Source organism: Heterodontus francisci, chromosome 7, assembly GCF_036365525.1.
Source record: "Heterodontus francisci isolate sHetFra1 chromosome 7, sHetFra1.hap1, whole genome shotgun sequence".
NCBI classification, from domain to species: Eukaryota; Metazoa; Chordata; class Chondrichthyes; order Heterodontiformes; family Heterodontidae; genus Heterodontus; species Heterodontus francisci.
Window position 1 is genome coordinate 114,748,877 of NC_090377.1, and position 22,430 is coordinate 114,771,306.

At 42.5% G+C, this 22,430-nt stretch overlaps 1 protein-coding gene across 7 annotated transcripts in view; it reads left to right on the forward strand.

Annotated features, from left to right (window-relative positions):
- The window catches only part of LOC137372246 (ras-associated and pleckstrin homology domains-containing protein 1-like), a 212,032-nt gene that overhangs the window by 126,183 nt on the left and 63,419 nt on the right, over positions 1-22,430 (forward strand). For 5 of the 7 annotated variants that reach the window (XM_068035920.1, XM_068035924.1, XM_068035922.1 and 2 more), the window contains exon 5: positions 5,467-5,544. The exons of the other annotated variants lie outside the window; for them this stretch is intronic. In XM_068035920.1, the coding sequence (XP_067892021.1) occupies positions 5,467-5,544 (78 nt within the window). The remainder of the gene's footprint in view (positions 1-5,466; positions 5,545-22,430) is intronic. 7 annotated transcript variants of the gene reach the window in all.

The window sequence follows — 22,430 nt, forward strand, 5'->3', positions numbered from 1 at the left end:
ATCCCTATCAGGCTCGTGCAATAAAAGAGAATTCTCTTTATGTTGCTGGACTGTCGAGGGATCGTATGTTAGAATGCTTAATGAGATCTGCCTTCAGGGATGAGCATAACAAACACAAATGTAGGAAATCTGAAGCACTGTTAGAAATGTGCAATAGGCCAGTCCATCTCTAAATCAGGCTAAAACTAAAATGTGAAACCATCATTTGAGAGACTGTCTGTCGCTCTACCTGTCCACTATTTTCTAATGTTTATTCTTTGAATCAGGGGATGGCATGTCTTTACCTAATTTGAAGTTTGTTGCAGATTAATTTTTAATACCTGTGTGTAACACTGTCATTGTACCCAAAAGGTATCTGGTCTGCTTCCCGGTATGTGCTGGGTTGGCAGATCTCAGCCTGAGTGAGAGTAGGGCACCATGATTAGTCACAGCACCCTGGATCACGAATGGGATGAGTCAGCCACATCTCCCATTCCTAATCACGGTCCAGTGACCCCTGCTGGAAAGTGTGGGTCTGGGTGTCAAGTTGCAACCAGATCAGGTCCAGCTGTGATGCCACCACAGTCACTGACTAGAATCATAATATGATACAACACAGCAGGAGGCTTTTTGACCCATCGTGCCTGTGCTGGTTCTTGGTAAAAGCTATCCAATTATCCTGCACCCCTGCTTTTTCTCCATAGCCCTGCAATTTTTTTTCTGTTTCAAGTATTTATCCAATTCCCTTCTGAAAGTTACTGTTGAATCTGCTTCCACCACCCTTTCAGGCACTGCATTCCAGATTATCATGTGCTGCATCAAACAATGTCTCATCTCCCCTCTGATTCTTTTTGCCAATTAACTTAAATTTGTGTCCCTTGGTGATTGAGCTTTTTTGCCAGTGGAAACAGTTTCTCCTTATTTACCATCAAAAACCCTTCAAGGTTTTGAACACCATTTAAATCTCCCCTTCCAACCTTCTCTGCTCTTAAGAACAAGCCCAGCTTCTCAATTCACACCATATAACTGAAGTCCCTCATCCCAGGGACTGTTCCAGTAAATTTTTGCACCCTTTTTGAGGCCTTGACATATCTCTTGAAGTGTGGTGCTCAGCATCGGCCACAATATTCTAGTTGCGCCTTCCAGTGATTTATAAAGCTTTAGCTAACTTTGTTGCTTTTGTACTCTATGCCTTTTATAAAGTCAAGGATCCTGTATGCTTTTTCAACATCCTTCTCAAATTGACCTATTGCCTTCAAAGATTCTGGTGAATTTGCGCTCCACTCCTTCCAAGGCCACTATGTCCTTTCTAAAATGTGGTGTGCAAAACTGTACACTGTACTCTAACCTGGGCTTTGTATAGCTGTTATAAAAATTTCTCCCCTTTGTATTCCAGCACTCTAGTTATAAAGAATACCATTCCATTACCCTTTTTAAAATTATTTTTGTACCTCATTCATATATTTTAGTGATCTGTGTAAACATAGACCCCTCACTCTCTTTGAACCTTCACTGTTCCTAGTTTTTCATCATTTAAAAATATCTAATCTATTTTTGGTCCAGAATTTCTCATTGCTTTTGATGGGACCTTGCTGTGTCCAAATTGTTCTGTTTTCTGTGTTCATGTGTGGACATTAGGTGCACCTGCTTGGGCTCAACTGAACGATGTACAAAATACAATGCAAGTCACTTTGGTTGAAAGCTTATTTTAAAATTATGACTAAAAAGCTAGTTTCCAGAACCCATATTGCATAGAACAACATAGTAATTCCTATCATGGAAAAAGCTGTTTGTCCTAACCGATCCATTGGTGTGTGTGTCCTCCATAGGAACAGTAGTCCTAATCCCTTTAATGTCCTATCCCTCAATAACCCATTTAACACTCTCATGTTACTGGACTAGTAATCTGGAGAAGATGAGCTCATATCCTATTGTGGCAGTTAGCTAAAGTGATTCAGTTTATAAATTTTAAAAAGCTTTTAAAAATCTGGAAATAAAAAGCTGGTATCAGTTAAAGTGGCCATGAAGCTGTTGGATTGTCTTTTTTTTAATTCACTCATGGGATGTAGGCGTCACTGGCCAGGCCAGCATTTATTGCCCATCCCTAATTGCCCTTGAGGTGGTAGTGAGCTGCCTTCTTGAACCGCTGCAGTCCATTTGGGGTAGGTACACCCACAGTGCTGTTAGGAAGGGAGTTCCAGGATTTTGACCCAGTGACAGTGAAGGAACGGCAATATAGTTCCAAGTCAGGATGGTGTGAGACTTGGAGGGGAACTTGCAGGTGGTGGTGTTCCCATGCATTTGCTGCCCTTGTCCTTCTAGTTGGTAGAGGTCGTGGGTTTGGAAGGTGCTGTCTAAGGAGCCTTGGTGCATTGCTGCATTGCATCTTGTAGATGGTACACACTGCTGCCACTGTGCGTCTGTGGTGGAGGGAGTGAATGTTTGTAGACTGGGTGCCAATCAAGTGGGTTGCTTTGTCCTGGATGGTGTCGAGCTTCTTGAGTGTTGTTGGAGCTGCACCCATTCAGGCAAATGAAGAGTATTGCATCACACTCCTGACTTGTGCCTTATAGATGGTGGACAGGCTTTGGGGAGTCAGGAGGTGAGTTACTTGCCTCAGGATTCCTAGCCTCTGATCTGCTCTTGTAGCCGCGGTATTTATATGGCTACTCCAGTTCAGTTTTTGGTCAATGGAAGCCCCTAGGATGTTGATAGTGGGGGATTCAGTGATGGTAATGCCGTTGAATGTCAAGGGGAGATGGTTAGATTCTCTCTTGTTGGAGATGGTCATTGCCAGGCACTTGTGTGGCACGAATGTTACTTGCCACTTATCAGCTCAAGCCTGGATATTGTCCAGGTCTTGCTGCATTTCTACACAGACTGCTTCAGTATCTGAGGAGTCACGAATGGTGCTGAATATTGTGCAATCATCAGCGAACATCCCCCTTTCTGACCTTATGATTGAAGGTAGGTCATTGATGAAGGAGCTGAAGATGGTTGGGCCTAGGACACTACCCTGAAGAACTCCTGCAGTGATGTCCTGGAGCTCAGATGATTGACCTCCAACAACCACAAGCATCTTCCTTTGCGCTAGGTATGACTCCAGCCAGAGGAGGGTTTTCCCCCTGATTCCCATTGACCTCAGTTTTGCTCGGGCTCCTTGATGTCATATTCGGTCAAATGCTGCCTTGATGTCAAGGGCAGTCACTCTCAACTCACCTCGAGTTCCGCTCTTTTGTCCATGTTTGAACCAAGGCTGTAATGAGGTTAGGAGCTGAGTGGCCCTGGCGGAATCCAAACTGAACATCACTGAGCAGGTTATTGCTAAGCAAGTGCTGCTTGATGGCACTTTTGATGACACCTTCCATCACTTTACTGATGATTGAGAGTAGACTGATGGGGCAGTAATTGGCCGGGTTAGACTTGTGCTGCTTTTTGTGTAAAGGACATACCTGGGTAATTTTCCACATTGCAGGGTAGATGCCAGTGTTGTAGCTGTACTGGAACAGCTTGGCTAGGGGACAAAAAAAACCAAAACTGGTTCACTAATCTCCTTTTGGAGAAGGAATTTTATCCTCCTTACCCAGTCTGGCCTATGTGTGACTCCAGTCCTACATGGTTGGCTCTGAAGCCCTCTGAGTTGAATTAACTGTTACAAGCAATGGTTCAAGAAGGTGACCCATCACCACTATCTCAGGGCAACAAGATGGGCGATGATGAGGACGGCAACACCCACATCCCAAGTATGAAGTTTAAAAAAAAAAATGTGAACAGGGCCTGTTTTAATCAGTAACCTTGGCAGTGCATTCCACAGCCTCAACCATACATAGAGCATTAAGAACTAAAAGGCCTGTATTTTCGAGCACATTTCACAACTTCAGGATGTTCGAAAGTGCTTTGCTGCCATTGAACTACTTTTGACATGTCACTGGTGTAATATAGGAAATGGGGTGGCCAGTTTGCACACGGCACGGTCCCAAAAACAGCAATGTAATAATGTTTGTTTAATATTGATTGAGGGATAAATATTGGCCAGGACACTGGGAATAACTTTCCGGCTCTTTAAAATAGTGCCATGGAACCTCTACATCCAACTGAGGAACAGCCGGGACCTTGGTTTAATGTCTTATCTGAAAGACAGCACCTCAGACAGTGCAGCATTCCCTCAGTACTATGCTGGAGTGTCAGCCTCTTTTTTTTTTCTTTTATGCTCAAGTCTCTGGAGTGGGGCTGGAACCCGCAACCTTATGACTCAGGCGAGTGTGCTACCAACTGAGCCAGAGCTAACAACTGGGGGAAAACTTGCTAATGGTGGATAAAATGGGCAAATTCACTGGCACGTTGGTGCTCCCTGTGCTATAAATTTTATTTCCATCTTGCGTGCTCGCTTGCTAGCTCCCCGTGCCTGCGTCCCAGTCGCTTACTCCTCCTTGCTCTTGCTTCCTTGCTCGCTCCTCCGTGCCAGAGTCGCCCTCCCGTACTTTCGCGCTCTCGTGTGGTGAGAGGCAGAAATGCTGGCCTTTCTGGTCAATATTGACGAGGGACTGGTTTGTTGAATTGCACCTCAGATCTTTTAATCATTTATCTTCTCATCTGTCATTTATTTTTTTTTTTTGAACCCTAATTTAATTCTAATGTTCCACTATCAAGATGTGTAAAGATAATTAAAACTGTCTAAAAGAACCATCAGCTGCCTTCCTTAAACCATATCCTCAATATTGAAATGGCTGGGATGTATGAAATGTTACTTAAAAAAAGTAGCAATTTTTTCATTCAGGGAAGAAAATGCTAACTCCTTTTATTTCAATGCAGTCCCCAGGGAGATGAGCACTTAGATGCTTTGTTTAGAGTAACAGATGGTCGCCGTCAAATCACAGGCCCACGTATGATTGAGAGTTCATTTGGGTGCCCACAAATGCACATATAAGATGAACTGTTCATGTGCCCACCCGGTGTGTCTGGCGGAGCAATCTGCACAGATGCTGTGAAGATGTGATGACCACTGAGCATCTGGGATCCAGGATACAGCATTATGGAGGGATATCCAGATGCATGAATGGGTCATTGTACCATGAAAATCAAGATGTGCATATATTAAACTGTGAAAACATTAAACTTTGAATCCACAAGTCCATTGTATTCGAGTGCAGTCTACACATAGTCTAAGGCAAAGTCATTGCACTTTAATACTTTGCTGCTGACTGGACCTTTTGGACTTATTCTGTAAAATCTAATGTGAGGAAGGATTTCTTCGTGGGGTTTCCGCAATATAGTTGGGAATATGTAGTTTGATTTGACTTGTGCTGGTTCTTAACTTTCCCATACAAATTCATGCTGGTGGAAAGAGCATCAGATGAGCAGTAACCATCCTTTTACTCTTCTCTGCACCCTCAGTGTAAAGTGTCATTTTTTTCCCTTCTGCATGATTTTAAATGGGTCTTCCTTCCCTTCCTTTTTTTGCATTCCTTTTCCCTTGCACCTCCACAGCATGTTCCCTCGAGTCGCCACAGTAAACAGGTCAGACGCCATCTTGACTTTGCAGAGGAAGACTTGGAGCTGAGGACTGTAAGTCACTATCAGTGTGCTTGTGCATGATTGCATGTATTCACTTGTTTCCACACTGTCCCTTGCTTGCATGTATTTGTTGTTTCTACACTGTCTTATGATTCCATTATTTGCTGATTCCACACTGTCTCTTGCTTGCATTATTTGCTGATTCCACACTGTCTCTTGCTTGCATTACTTGCTGTTTCCACACTGTCCCTTTCTTACTAGGTTATGGTTCTCAATTAAATCAGCAAATGGGTAGGTGCCCAACCGATCGATCAGCATCTGAAAGAGGTTCGTACCTCTGGTGTAAAAATGCTTTCTTGGAGGCTGTCCTGAGGCTGTGCATGTCTCCAAGGTTCAGGAAGCCATGTGCGATGGACACAAGGTGGAATATGTGCTGGTGGATACAGCTGTTTTCTTGATTGCGCGGCTGTGACGCCAGAGCCAGATAGGTCCCTTTTATTTATTCCATGGCAGCTCCTCCAATGTTGTGTTTGCTGTTGGAGACGCTTCTATCATGCAATTAGGACAAAGTATAGGGCTCATGCAATCAGCATCTTCCTTTGTTGAAGAAATTTATAATGACTCACTTGAAGTTTACACTTGGCAAGAGCTAAATTTGGCTGAAGGGATCCTTGACTAGGAGCTAGTAACATCAAACAAATTCCTGTGTAGAGTAAATGTGTAATTCAATATTTGAGCAGGAACTAAATTTTAGCTTTTAAAGGTGCTCAAGAAAGCAATTTCTTTTGGGACAGATGTCAATCTTAGTAGGACTCCTGGAATTCACAGCTTCATCTGTGAGTAGCTACTGTGTGCTAATCCAAAATATGGCTGTTTCATTTAAGTGCTAGATGGCCTGTATCCCATAAGGCTAGCAGCCCAATTGTTGATCTGTGATCTAAATTGAACTGGTGAAACCAGGGAATGGTTCCTGTCTGTCTCCCTCCCTCGTGGGAACTTCAACCAAGTGGTGTTTGTTCACGTGTGAACCTAGACATTAATTGCTAGCAGGCTATGCAAATGTCATGGAGAAGTTGCTGGTAACTCTTGCATGGGTCTTACAAATGCAGTCATTTGCTGGCAGCTTGCTCAAATGGCAATTTTTCATGAGTTGTGCCATTGAGTATCACAGCCAAGTCATCCTGGACCGGCACATTTTTTCGGCAATAGAAGTGGGCATAGTGCTAACCCCAGGGTTCAGCAGATAACTGTCATACCCTTAATCCTAACCAAGTACACAGGTGTTGAATATTTTGGCGTGTAAGAGATTTTGGATTTTAACGCTTTTTTATAAACTTGTGTCCAGACTACGTTTTAGTCAGATTACAGGTCGGGGATAAGGAGAATATGTAGATCTTCTGCCTTATTTCAAAGATGCATGCTTCCTCTTGGCCTCTCAACTGAGCAGTAACAGTGCAGGAAAATAACTGGAATAGACCTAGGATCACTGTCCTGCGTGGTGATAGACTGCAGAAGTCAGTTGGCTTCAAATGGGAGAGAATAGTGCATGCTATGTAAAGATGTCCTCTTCTCTCCCATTTGGCCTTCTGCCATCTTTATATGAAGGGGCAAAAACAAGAAATGCTGGATTCACTCGGCAGGTCTGGCAGCATCTGTGGAAAGAGAAGCAGAGTTAACGTTTCGGGTCAGTGACCCTTCTTCGGAACTGACAAATATTAGAAAAGTCACAGATTATAAACAAGTGAGGTGGGGGTTGGGCAAGAGATAACAAAGGAGAAGGTGCAGATTGGACCAGGCCACATAGCTGACCAAAAGGTCACGGAGAAAAGGCAAACAATATGTTAATGGTGTGTTGAAAGATAAAGCATTAGTACAGATTAGGTGTGAATATACTGAATACTGAACTGTGTTCTCGCACCCACACTTTTTGGGATTTTCTTCTCCCTGCTGCTTTCACATGCGTTCAAATCCTCTGAAGAAGGAATTTTCCTCCACACAAGATCAGGGGGCAGGTTGTTCAACCTTGCCCGTCTAAGAGCGAAGTCCAAAGTACGGAAAGTCCTCATCAGAGAACTCCTCTTTGCTGACGATGCTGCTTTAACATCTCGCACTGAAGAATGCCTGCAGAGTCTCATCGACAGGTTTGCGTCTGCCTGCAATGAATTTGGCCTAACCATCAGCCTCAAGAAAACGAACATCATGGGGCAGGATGTCAGAAATGCTCCATCCATCAATATTGGCGACCACGCTCTGGAAGTGGTTCAAGAGTTCACCTACCTAGGCTCAACTATCACCAGTAACCTGTCTCTAGATGCAGAAATCAACAAGCGCATGGGTAAGGCTTCCACTGCTATGTCCAGACTGGCCAAGAGAGTGTGGGAAAATGGCGCACTGACACGGAACACAAAAGTCCGAGTGTATCAGGCCTGTGTCCTCAGTACCTTGCTCTACGGCAGCGAGGCCTGGACAACGTATGCCAGCCAAGAGCGACGTCTCAATTCATTCCATCTTCGCTGCCTTCGGAGAATACTTGGCATCAGGTGGCAGGACTATATCTCCAACACAGAAGTCCTTGAAGCGGCCAACATCCCCAGCTTATACACACTACTGAGTCAGCGGCGCTTGAGATGGCTTGGCCATGTGAGCCGCATGGAAGATGGCAGGATCCCCAAAGACACATTGTACAGTGAGCTCGCCACTGGTATCAGACCCACCGGCCGTCCATGTCTCCGTTATAAAGACGTCTGCAAACGCGACATGAAATCGTGTGACATTGATCACAAGTCGTGGGAGTCAGTTGCCAGCATTCGCCAGAGCTGGCGGGCAGCCATAAAGACAGGGCTAAATTGTGGCGAGTCGAAGAGACTTAGTAGTTGGCAGGAAAAAAGACAGAGGCGCAAGGGGAGAGCCAACTGTGCAACAGCCCCAACAAACAAATTTCTCTGCAGCACCTGTGGAAGAGCCTGTCACTCCAGAATTGGCCTTTATAGCCACTCCAGGCGCTGCTTCACAAACCACTGACCACCTCCAGGCGCGTATCCATTGTCTCTCGAGATAAGGAGGCCCAAAAGAAGAAAAAAAAAATACTGAATATTGAACAGCAGCAAGTGCAAACCTGAAGAAAAACAACCTGAAAAAAACAGTGGGTAAGCAAACTGAACAAACTAAGATTAAATGAAATAAATGCAAAAAAAGATTGTAAAAAATGTGTAAAAAGGAATGTAAAAAAAAAGGAAGAAAAAATAACTAAAAATGAAAGTAAAGTGGGGGGCTGTCATGCTCTGAAATTATTGAACTCAATGTTCAGTCCGGCAGGCTGTAGTGTGCCTAATCGGTAGATGAGATGCTGTTCCTCGAGCTTGCGTTGATGTTCACTGGAACACTGCAGCAATCCCAGGAATCCCATTTATATGAAGGGGGTTGGCTTACTAAGAAGAAACAGTGTGCAAAGCATTATTACTTGTCAAGTAGTCAGTAAAATTGTCTGGTCTCATTTAATGAAAACCTTACCCACTTCATCTGTAGTTTGGTATTTCTAACTTCTCCCAAACTGCTTCTGTTAACTAACCTCTCCTCCTGCTTTTCTGTTCCAAGGTAAGTGCTTTATGCTTGTTTTGCTGTTAAAGAGGTGTGAAATCCTTGGATTGTAAGTGGCAGCATTGTAACTGTTAAACATTCAGCTGAGCAACTTCACAACATCCTAACTCGACTGACCAGTCTCCAAGCTGTGATCCAAGTATTCCTGTTCCGCGGCTCATCTGTTAGTCTGTATTAATGCCAATCGGTCAGTTTGATGTACCTACATCACTTGCATGGAATACAAGGAATGATAGTCTCATTTATCACCCCAGATGTATACTGAGGGAGAAATGTGCAAAGTGCTGCTGCTCATTGTGAGGAGTTGGAATGTCTCAATTTGAGCTTCTTGCCCTTTTTATTGAGGTACATGGAAAGCATTTTGAGATTGGGTCATGTTTAAGTAATGTATTTTAAAACAATGACTTTAGGTAGCTTTAAAATAACAGGCTGAAGACATTGAAGGTGTGTGTTAAAACCAGATGGGCCTGTTTGTGGCTTACAATACATTTGAAATTCATAGATCGAGGGGCCCATTTTCATCCTGGACCAGGGTGCCCCCCCATTTACTTTGAAATACTTTAATTAAGCTGCTGCTCCAATGGAACTAGGGATTGCTGATTTTATAGACTGTCTGCTGGCATACCGCTGAGGAGGAAGTCCATATCATAGCATAACCCTCAGCTGGGAACACAGGAAAATAGACAGTTGGGTAATTGGGATTTTATACGAGACTGCAAACTGGGTTCTTGACCACAGAGCTAGGAATGTGAATGAAGGCCAATATCTGCAATTAGAGGCCTTTCGAAAAAAGGGTAATGCCAGAAATCAGTTGAGCCCACAAAGTGGACAGGCTAAGATTGAGCTGAGTAAGTGGAACTTGCTTTTGACTGTTACTCATGCATTCACTCATTCAACAAAAATCGAACAAACTGAAGGAACCAGAGAAGGACATTACAGCTGGCTTGGGTTTCCACACTCGTTTGCTAACCAGGGATACTTCTGCCTGCCCCCTCAGCTTTGTAAATCTTATTATCTTAGTTTACAGGGGCGGCACAGTGGTTAGCACTGCAGCCTCACAGCTCCAGGGACCCGGGTTCGATTCCGGGTACTGCCTGTGTGGAGTTTGCAAGTTCTCCCTGTGTCTGCGTGGGTTTTCTCCGGGCACTCCGGTTTCCTCCCACAAGCCAAAAGACTTGCAGGTTGGTAGGTAAATTGGCCATTATAAATTGTCACTAGTATAGGTAGGTGGTAGGGAAATATAGGGACAGGTGGGGATGTTAGGTAGGAATATGGGATTAGTGTAGGATTAGTATAAATGGGTGGTTGATGGTCGGCACAGACTTGGTGGGCCGAAGGGCCTGTTTCAGTGCTGTAGCTCTAATCTAAATACATCTTAAAAAAAAGAATGACCCCTTGTGAGAAGTACATGAATCCTTCACAAATTGATGCCTTTAGCAAAGGGACAAAAGTAACAGTCCCTTACTGCAAAAAAAGCATGTGTTTACAACTGAAGTATTTTGCCAGTTGCATTGGCACATTTGAAGTATGTCTGCACTTTTGTTATCTAGCTGTGAATGGTGTTAACATCTTTGTGCTACAAAATACAAATGGTAAATCAGTTGATGGCGTGGGTTTACCACCAGCAATCAGTCAAATTCAAAGTATCTTTACACCTCGACTGGCCGGTCGGTGCCCCATACATGCTGTCAGTGCAATTTTGCAGGTGTATTGCTGTCTGCAGCTTTGTTGACACACTCAGGTTGCATAGTTCTATGGCCAAAAATGTAAACTTTTCCAACCACATTGCCAGTGATGTTCAAGTTGCCTGAGCTGATCATACTTTTCCTCGATTCCTTTAGGAAAGTGTTTAGCCTATGCTGAGTCCGAATTCACTAATTTTGAATCTATACCAACGCTTTGTCTTCCAAGGCTCAACAGACCAGTGGAAACAAAGTGTTCAGTGAGTGCTGTGTGCAATCTCTGACTTATTGTAACCTCTCAATTTCCTCCAATTGTCGAGACAGCCTCTACTACTGGTACATCATCCTGGTGTTACACGACTCAATGTTGGGATGGACAAAGTGTAGAGTTGTATTGCTGCCTGTCTTTCAGAGTGCAAATGGACGCAATGACATGTCCACACACCCACTGTCGTGCTATTAAAATCTAAGTGATGGTGCAGGTTTGCTGTGTTAATATAGAGTATTGTGTTTCATGTAGATGAATGCTCTCCTTTTGTAGTCATCTGTGTCCTAGTTTAAGTAGGCAAAGAGCTTTCCCAAGTAGTGCATTTGTAATGTTTGGTGTGAGACAATCCAAGAACTAGATTTAATTTGGGAGAAAAAAACGCAAATTTTGTCGAAGTTCTGTTCAGAGCATACCAGCTGCTATGAAACCAAGTTAAAACTTCCTCTGAACTTTCTAGTATGGGTTTTCTGGATGCTTTAATACTAATTCATACTGCTGACATCCAGCATACAGAGGCTAATGTAACATGAAGGTATATATTGGGTATTGATCCAGCCAGTGCATTATTTGTAATTATATGTAGCTGGGAATTGCGCATTGTAAATATGCATTGGCAGTGATTTCGGGAGGGATCAAGCTTGAGTATTTGTAGCAAATCAAGGGGTAGAGTCAAGGCAGGAGAGCAGAATAGTAATATAGGAAATGAAGGTCAGAGAATGGCAGGAAGGGGCAGAGACAAAACCTTAGACCCCACCAACAGTCGAGACTAGATGTTATAAAGATAACAAAGACAAAACTAAAGGCTCTATATCAGAATGCACGTAGCATTCATAACAAAGTAGACAAACTGATAGCGCACATTGAAGTAAATAAATATGATAGCCATTACGGAGACGTGGCTGCAGAATGACCAGGATTGGGTCCTGAATATTGACGGGTATGTGACATTCAAGAAGAATAGGAACCTAGGTAAAGGTGAAGAGGTAGCATTGTTAATCAAGGATGGCATTGGTGCTATAGTTAGAGATGACTTTGGTTCAGGAGATCAGGGCGTAGAATCGGTTTGGGTGGAGATGAGGAATAGTAGGGGAAAGAAGTCACTAGTGGGAGTGGTCTACAGGCCCCCGAACAATAATCACAATGTCGGGCGAAGTATACAAGAAGAAATATTGGATGCTTGTGATAGAGACAGCAATAATGGGTGATTTTAATCTACATATAAACTGGAAAAATCAGATTGGCAATAGTAACCTAGATGAAGAGTTCATCGAATGCTTTCGAGATAGTTTCATAGAGCAGCACTTTCTGGAACCAACCAGAGAGCAGGTTATGTTCGACTTGGTATTGTGTAATGTGCCAGGATTAATTAATGACCTTAGTAAAGGCACCTCTAGGTAGCAGCGATCACAATATGATTGAATTTTGCATCCAGTTTGAAAGAGAAAAGTGGGTCTAAGACCAGTATTTTACACTTGAATAAGGGCAACTATGTGGGCATAAAAACTGAGCTAGCTGAAGTGAACTGGGTTACTAGGCTAGGTGATAGATCAATAGAGAAGCAGTGGCAGACATTTAAGGGGATATTTCAGAATACTCAGAATAAGTATATTCCTACTATAAAGAAAAATTCTAAGGGGAGGACCCACCATCCATGGTTAACTAAAATTAAGGAAAAGGCATATAATTGCGCAAAGATGAGTGGCAGTTCAGGTGATTGGTTAGAATATAAAGAACAGTAGAGAATGACTAAAAGGTTAATCAGGAGAAAGAAATTAGAGTATACGAGGAAGCTAGATAGAATTGTAAAAATGGATAGCACGAGTTTCTACAGGTATTTAAGAAGAAAAGTAAGTAAAGTGATTGTTAGTCCTGTAGAGTGAGAATGGGGAGCTAATAGTAGATAATAAGGAAATGGTGAATGCAATTAACAAATATTTTGCTTCTGTCTTCACTATAGAGGATACAAAAAACATTCCAGCAATAGCTATAAATCAGGAGGTGGAAGGAAGAGAGGAACTTGGTGAAATTACAATCACCAGGGAAGCGGTACTGACCAAACTGATGGAGCTGTGGGCTGACAAGTCTCCCGGTTCTGATGGACTTCATCCTGGGGTCTTAAAAGAGGTGGCTAATGAGGTAGAAGATGTGTTGGTGTTAATTTTTCAAAATTCACTAGATTTTGGGAAGGTTCCATCAGACTGGAAAGTAGCAAATATAACCTGCCTATTCAAGAAGCGATGGAGGCAGAAAACAGGTAACTATAGACCAGTTAGCTTGACGGTTTGTCATGGGGAAGGTGTTCGAATCGATCATTAAGGAGGTTGTAGCTGGGCACTTAGAAAAACTCAAGATAATCGGGAATAGTCAGCATGATTTTATGAAAGGGAAATCATGTTTAGCCAATTTGTTGGAGTTCTTTGAAGGAGTGACATGGTGTGGATAAAGGGGACCCCATTGACATACTGTACTTAGATTTCCAGAAGGCATTTGACAAGGTGCCACATAAAAACTTATTTGGCAAAGTAGGAGCTCATGGTGCGGTGAATAACATATCAGGATGGATAGAAAATTAGCTGGCTGGCGGAAAACAGAGTATGTATAAATGGGTCCTTTTCTGATTGGCAGAATGTGACCAGTGGAGTCCCACAGGGGTCTTGGTTGAGGCATCAACGTTTTACAATTTATATCAATGACTTAGATGAGGGGAGCGATGGCATGGGGGCTAAATTTGCACATGACACAAAGATAGGTAGAAAAGTATGTTGTGAAGAGGACATAAGGAGCTTGCAGACTGATATGGATAAGGTTGAGTGATTGGGCAAAAATCTGGCAGATGGAGTACAACGTGGGAAAATGGGAAGTTGTTCACTTTGGCTGGAAGAATATAAAAGCAAAGTATCACTTAAACAGAGAACGACTGCAGAATTCTGAGGTGCAGAGGGATCTAGCTGCTCTAGTGCATGAGTCACACAAAGTTAGTATGCAGGTACAGCAAGTCATAAAGAAGGCTAATGGAATGCTGTCCTTTATTATGAGAGGAATTGAAAATAAAAGGATAATGCTTCAGTTATACAGGGCATTGCTGAGACCATATCTTGAATACTGTATGTGGTTTTGATCTCCTTATTTAAGGAAGGACGTAAATGCATTGGAGGCGGTTCAGAGAAGGTTTACTAAATTGATACCTGGAATGGGCGGGTTGTCTTGTGAGGAAAGGTTGGACAGACTGGGCTTGTTTTCACTAGAGTTCAGAAGATTGAGGGGAGACTTGATTGAAGTTTCTAAGATCCTGAACGGTCTTGACAAGGTGGATGTGGAAATGATGTTTCCTCTTGTGAGGGAGTCCAGAACTAGGGGGCACTGTTTTAAAATTAGAGCTCGCCCTTTTAGGACACAAGACGAGGAGAATTTTTTCTGAGGGTTGTGCAACTTTGGAACTCTGCCTCAGTAGGTGGGGGAGATGGGGTGATTAAATATTTTTAAGGCAGAGGTAGGTAGATTCATAGGCAAGGGAATCAAAGGTTATCGGGGGTAGATGGGTCAGTGGAATTCGAAACTCAAACAGATCAGCCATAATCTTGTTAAATGGCGGAGCAGGCTCAAGGGTTTGAATGGCCTACTTCTGGTGCTAATTCATATGGTCGTATTTCTGACACATTGTAAAAATGTGACAGTAAATCTGCTCATCATTGACAAAGCTTTTATGACACAGAAACTGGTCGTTTGACCCAATTGGTCTGCGCCGATGTGAATACTTCATGACTCTCCTCCCAACCTTCCTCATCTAACCACTTTAACATATTCTTCTGTTCCTTTCTCCCTTGTGCTTATCTAGCTTTCCCCTTAAATGCATCTATGCTATTTGCCTCATTACTGCTGTGGTGGTAAATTCCATATTCCAACCATTGCCTGGGTAAAGAAGCTTCTCTCGAATTCCCTGTTGGGGATGAGTGACTTATATTTATGGCCCCTAGTTCTGGTCTCTCCCAAAAGCATAACATCATCTCTCTGTCTCCCCTATCAAACCTTTTGTAATCTCTATTAGATCACCCCTCACTCTTTTATTTTCTAGAGAAAAGAACCCCAGCCTGTTTAATCTCAAGTATATCCCCTCAGTTCTGATATTTTTTTGCACCTTCTCTAGTGCCTGTATGCATTTTTATAATGTGGAGACCAGGACCGTGCACAAAACAACCAAGTATGGTTTAACCAATGTTCTATATAATTTTAACATAACTTCTCTGCTTTTCAATTCTACCCCTCAAGAAATGAATCATAGCGCATTGTTTTTAGAATGACCTTATTAACCTGCATAGCTGCTTGGTGATTTGTGTGTCTGTACCTCTGATCCCTCTGTTCCTCTACCTCATTTAGCCACTTATTTTCCAAGGAGTATATGACCTCTTTATTCCTACCAAAATGCACTACCTCGCACTTTCTTTGGGTATTAATTGTTAAATGAGCTTCAACATTTTGCAAGTTTATTAATGTCTTCTTGTACTTTGCCACAGTCTCCTCTGTATTAACTACACCACCCAATTTGGTGTCTGCAAATTTTGAATTTGTACTTCCGATTCCTGAGTCCAAATTGTTTAAGCAAATAGTGAACAGCAGCACCGATCCTTGTGGAATACCGCTTCTCACCATTTGCCAATCTGTGTAACTACCTTTAATCCCTACTTTGTTTTCTATTTTCTAGCCAGCTTGCTATGCATTTGGCTACTTGTCCACTTACTCCACATGTTCTGACCTTATTTGTAAGTCTACTTACTTAACTAGCCCACCTTGGCAGAGAAGGGCTGTGAGCCTTTCAAAATAGTGCAACTGTTCACATCCTGTTTTGGATAAGACTGGTAGTGTTCCAAAAATACATTCTCATATGTTTTTCTGTCCTAAATGCTGTTGTGTGCTGTTTTGAGGAATGGATTCTGGCATTTGCACAATGGTGTGTTAAGCACTGAGCACTGTCAGCCACTGAAGTTGGAACATTTTTGAGGACTATTCTGCTAGATTTCCCACTTCTTCCTGCCTTCTGAAGGTACCAACTTTTGATATGTGGTCCCACCTTGCCCAAGTGCATCAGTTTGAGTTTGAGCCTAATCCTATTCTTATCCTGTGCACCATGTCGCATTTTTCTTGAACACTGAGTTAAGTTCATGCAGTAGGCCAGTGAGCCAAGTGCAATTAGTGCAAGAGAGCTTTTTTAAGTGATGGCATTGTTCCTTTCAGTTTTACTGCAGACTGTTTCCTTATTAGTTCAGTGTGTCAGGAAGCAAGGCTATTGTTACCAAAGTAACTCCTTGCTGAGTTGTGAAGAAATTGAAAACTGCACACAACCCAACTTAATTTGTGAATTACTGTTTGTCTAAAATACTGTGGAGCAAACACTGATTTCATAAAACATCTCAGTCGGCACAGCATATGCTCCATTTCATAACTCTTGAGATTTAAAGATACAATTTGGAGCAAATCCCAAGGTGTCTCCTAACTGACAGGTTCAGTAGAGATTGTTTTTCCTGGTCTCTGTAATAATTCAGTTTAAAACAGTGACAAAGCACCATCTGTTGCTAAGCAACAGTTTGTAATCATGAAGGAAATCTATTAACATTAAAAGAATTTTCATGATTCCTGATGAGAGAGATCCCAAATTCTCTTCAAAGATGGATTACGTTTACACAAGTTAAAATTAGCTTCCAACATTTATCCTTTGCTTATAAAGCACATTTTTCTGCTTGTTCGCCTACAATGGTGATTGCAGTCTATTGTTCACCTGGGACACTGCCCCCTTGTGTACGGGCTAAGTTTCATGTGTAAGCCTTCACACTGACTTTCAGCTGGCTAATTGAAATTGGAGATTATCAGAGCCATAACTGAACCAGATCTCATTGTACTCACTTTACTACAAGAACTTACATTTATATAGCACTTTCAATATAGCAAAGTGACCCAAAGTGCTTCACAGGATCATATTCGGGCAAAAAAAAAATGACTGAGCCAAAGGAGGTGATATTAGGAAAGGTAACTAAAAGCATGGTCAAAGAGTTAGGTTTTAAGGAACATTTTAAAAGAGGGAAAGGCATAGAGATTCAGGCAGGGAATTCCCAAACTTGGGGCCTAGCTGGTTGAAGACACAGCCAGCAATGTTTGGAAAGTGGGAGATGCACAAAAGGCCAGATTTGGAGGACCAGATTTCTTGTTTGGGGGAGGGGAAGGGTTGTACAACTGAAGGAGATTACGTAAATAGGGCCATGGAGGGATTTGAACATAAGAATTTTAAGGTCAAAGTGTCAGTAGGCCAGGAGCCAATGAACCAATGAGCCCACGAATGATGGGCGAGCAGGACTTGGTGCGCTTGGATTACGGGCAGTAGAGTTTTGTAGTTTATGGAGGGTTGGAGGTAAAAGTCTGGCTCGGAGAGTGTTGGAGTAGCTGAGCCAGTTGGCTATCCCTTGATAATTATTAGTGGGAACCCTGACTCATTTTGCTCTGTTTCCAGAGAGGCAGATGCTAATTGAAGTGCTCAAGCTGAGATGAGCCAATTCGCTATCGGGCAGAGATCAATCCTGGAACTTTTTATGGTCTGTAATGTTGAGTTCTCTGCTGCCTATTGCACTTAACAATTGAGCCACCAGGAGATGTGGTGATAGGAGTTTTATATTGGAATTTGTTTGTAGCTGTGTAAAGTGCAAACTTTGTGCAGCTTTGGAGCAAAGGTAACTCTGTGCCTGGAGAATTGAGGGTCAGTTCATTTTTTGCTTGTGTCAAACAATGGAACAGGTGGATCAAGGAACACCAAAAGGCAAAGCTGGGGTAAGAGACATAATCATTTTTGAAGCAGCTTGGGTGAAGGTCCAAGGCCCATGGTGGGCAAGATATTATTGAGGCTAGAAAGAATAGGAGAGATGAAAAAGTAAATAAAGTAATGAAGTGATGCTTGGCTTGGTTGTTAAAAGCCTGTATATTGTAGATCTAAGGGAGAAATGCAAAAAGTAGTTGGAGTTTTGAGGTCCAGGGCAAAAATGAATTGGAGTTTTGGGTGCTGGTCCAGAGGGAATGCTTGACTTTCACCTGTGGCAGATGTTAGCTTGAGAGGAAGGGGGGAGTCCTAAAAGTGGAACTCTATTCCATGATTGTAAATGAGAAATATTAATATCGGAAGGAGGCAAAAAACAAAGACTGAAGGAGGAGGAAAAATGACTAGTAGTCAATATGAGCAGAAATAGTAATGGCTTTTATTAGCAACTAATTTTTTTTATTCGTTTCATGGGATGTGAGTGTTGCTGGCAAGGCCAGAACTTGTTGTCCATCCCTAATTGCCCTTGAGAAGGTGATGGTGAGCTGCCTTCTTGAACTGCTGAAGTCCATCTGGTGTGGGAACATCCACAGTGCTGTTGGGGAGGGAGTTCCAGGTTTTTGATCCATCGACAGTGAAGGAATGGCAATATTGTTCCAATTTAGGATAGTGTGTGGCTTAGAGGGGAACTTGCAGATGGTCAAAGAAGGAGTTGGACCACTTAAAGATGAAAGAGACTTTATTAGACTTGAGTAAGGAACTGTTGGAGATGCTCAAGTACATTGCCTTAGTTTTTGGAGGAAGTTGAAAGTTTAACTAAGTGTATCTGAAGAGGATGCAGAAGAACTACATTGGAGATGAATATTCAAAAGAAAACTATTTAGTGGGACAAAAAGTAATGAAGTCTACAGACGATATCCCAACCAGAATAGAGAAGGGAGTAGGGTCTAATCAATTTGTCCAATAATCTTTGAAAATGGGATTTGTGACTGGAAGGTAACAAACATTGCACTCATTTTGAAGAGTGGGGGCAAAGGGATAATGCTGGAAATCATGGACCAGTTAATCTCCAGTGGATTGTGGATAAATTTCTCAAGTCCATCGTGAAAAATGAAATTAGTATATATTTAAGATGAGGCCTAATCCAGGGCAAGCAGCATGAATTTAATTACATTTTTTGAAGAAACTGCTGTGTGTGGTTAAAGAGAATGGGGTGTGCATTTGATAAAGTTCCACATTAGGGACTATAATCGCATAGATGGAAAGATGGCTATGGGACAGAAAGCAAAGATATTTTCTGCATTGGAGGATTGTAGGTAGTGGGCTGTCAGAGGCATCTGTTCTGGGACCTCGTGTTCTCCATTTATGTAAAATGATTTGGACTGAGGTGCAAGAGGAATCATCAAATTTTTTACTTCCAATTGGAGACATTGCAAACAGGAAGAATGCTGGAGGTCACACAGATGGCAGATGGAATTTATTTTACAGCAATGATGAGTAGATTTTGGGGGTGGTTTGTTGGGGGGGGGGGGGTGGTCGGGGGCAGGGAATGGGTGGGAGGGAGGTGGAGAGTCTGTAAATAAGTGAAAGGACACATACCCTGCATGTTCAGACTGAAGAGTGGAGGAACAGGAGAGACCGATGGGTGCAGATACATAGTTCTTAACGTGTGAGTAAATGTAAGAAAATCCACCAAGTCAAGAGATTTATGCATGAAGATCATTGAATATAAAGGTATTGGTGAATTTGTGCAAGCCTTTGGTTAGGCCACAGTTGGTTGCATGTAGCTCTGGGCACCCATGGCCAAGAGGGCATTAGAGCCATGGAAGGGAGGGGTACAGTGATTCACTAGAATGAGAGGTTAGAGATATGGATAAAAGCTTGAAAAATCGAGGCTTTTTTAGAAACACATTTAGAGGAGTTTTAAAACAAATGTTTTGAGAGGGTAAACTTAAAACCTTGCTGCTGTTTGGAGAATCATGAGCAAGGGAGCACAGACTAAAGGCTGTCATGAGGGAAGAGAGTATTTTAGATGGGAAGGGAACTGGCTGCGATCTTGCTAGTGATTGTGCTAAGTTTGTTCTGCATTCTCTGATTTCTCTCTGGTTATCTCTGACAGTCACCGTTAAGTTGTTGCCCGTATATGAAATTGCAGGGTTTTCAGGAGGTGATTTGAAAATTATGGGCCTTTAATGGACAAGACTGAGAAAGTTATTGTATGAAAGGGTGAATGTTTGATTCTGTGGACCACATGCAAGTTAACTTGATGCATAGCCCAGTATCTTCAGCAAATGATCTTTATGCAAGGGAGTGGAAAACCTAGCATCTCAGTACAGAGCAGGTACAGCAACTTGCAATGGTTGCCCATGTGCAGTAAGACACCTGAAGGCGTACCTTTAGGTTAAAACCGATGTGAAGCAGGAGAGAAGGGCATTAGGGTGGGGAACTGCAAACTTTAAGAGAAGGGCTTGGAAGAGTTTTTTTTGTAAGCTTGAAGGTGGATGTAGGGAGCTTAAGTCAGCAGAACTGTCTGGTTGAATGAACAACCACCAGTAATGCTGCATGACAAGGAGCTCAGTCTTAAGAGAAATGAGAGGTTATGTGTGGGGACATAAGGCGGGATCATATAACTAGGGTAGAGTTGGGCAAGGCCATGAGCGCTTTGAAAACTAAGATGAGGATGAGTCACTTTACTGGGGCACAGAAAGCCGGTGTGGGTGCAGGCTGCCATCTTTTAAATAACTCCTAACTTGTGAAGGGTTAAGGCAAGCTACCCGAGCTTATCGGAGAGTCTCAGCAGGTCTGGCTGCATCTGTGGAGAGAGAAACAGAATTGATGTTTCAGGTCGATGACCTTTCATCAGAACTGTTTATTTCAGGTTTCCAGCATCTGTAGTATTTTGCTTTTATTCCTATAGGAGAGTGTTGAGTGGGTATGGAAGAAGGCAGGCTGTGTTGTGGAACTGTAAGAAATGTGGTCTTTAGTGATGGCGTGAATGTGGGGAAAGAAGCTGAGCTCAAGAATGAGCAATTACCAAGGGTTCCATACCTTCTGACACAGCCTGAAGGGGCAACTGAGGAGGTTAATGTATCAAGGTCTGAGGCACAAAGGTTTTGCTGTCAGCTATAAAGGATGGCTTTGGTCGCAAGGGACACTGGATGTGAAGTTTGATTGAAATGTCTTCAATTTCGCAAAGCACAATCCTGGCAGTACACAGCAGATCCATCAGCATACGAGAAATAGGAACAGGAGGAGGCCATTTGGTGTCTCTAGCTTGTTCAGCCATTATTAGATCATGGCTGATCTGTATCTTAACTCCATTTACCTGCCTTGGTTCCATATCCCCTAATGCACTTCTGAAACTTTCAACTGACCCATAGCCTCAAATCTTTTAGGGGAGAGAGTTATAGATTTCCAGTACCCTTTGTGTGAAGAAGTGCTTCGTGACATCACCCCTGAACAGCCTAGCTCTAACTTCACGGTTCTGCCCCCTTGTTCTGGACTCCTTGAACAGAGAAAATAGTTTTTTGTGTACCGTCAACTCCTTTTAATCATTCTAAACACCTCAAAGCTGAGTCTATGCAGCCTGTCCTCCATAATTTAACCCTTTTAGCCGAGGTATTTACTGGTGAATCTGCACTGCATCCTCTCCAAGGTCAGTATATACTCCTGAGTTGCAATATGCAGAGCTGAATGCAGTACTGCAAATGGGATTTAACCAGAGTTTTGTAAACTATAACATAATTTCCACTTTGTATTCCAGACACTTTGCAATGAAAGCTAAAATTCTATTGCCTTTTTAAATGTATTTTTTGTACCTGACTCCTAGTTTTCATTGATTATCGTCTTTGGAGAAGGGATTAGTCAAGCTGGTGTTTTGGGAGTAGGTGTACAAGTGCTTTGGGAAGCCTGTGTGTGGCCAGGTGCAAGTATTGTCTTGACTGTCAATCTTTCTTGTATTTTTATTATTTCTTGGCTGAATTGAATTTCTTTTCTGCTTCAGTTTCCTTATATTCTATACCAATAGGCCACTTAAGCCTCCATTTGCCAGGACTACCAATTTGCAGTTGACCTGGATTTAAAGAGTGGGATGAGAGTGTTGCAGGTTGAAGTGGTTGACTGGTAGCTGCTTGGTGTCTTCTGTAAATAACCTGGCCATTGCATGGAAAAATAATGGGATGTAGTTCTACAGATTCTGTCAGACCTGTAGTATCTTGTTTTAGTGGCTGTTCTCAATCTGTGAACTTTGGTGCTGAGGCCAATTGTAGCACCCTGGTTGAGGTCAGCTAACTCAGTATGGACCAGAGATCAAACCTGGGAGCTACCTCTGTCTTGGTTAGATGTTACCCTTACCAGCTGACTTACGGAGGGAGCGGAAGTTGGCTTTTATCCAGCAATTTAAGTTTTCAAATTAAACCACACACTATTTCAAAAACTGAAATGTCGTAAAGCCAAATATTGAAGGGAGTTGCACCTATTGTCTAGGTCGCGATGGAGTGCAGTAACCTTTTGTTATGAACTGACTTGTAACACGTGATCAATTTATTTTTCCTTCATTGTGACCTCGGACTGAACGGAACATTTCTCATCACTGAGA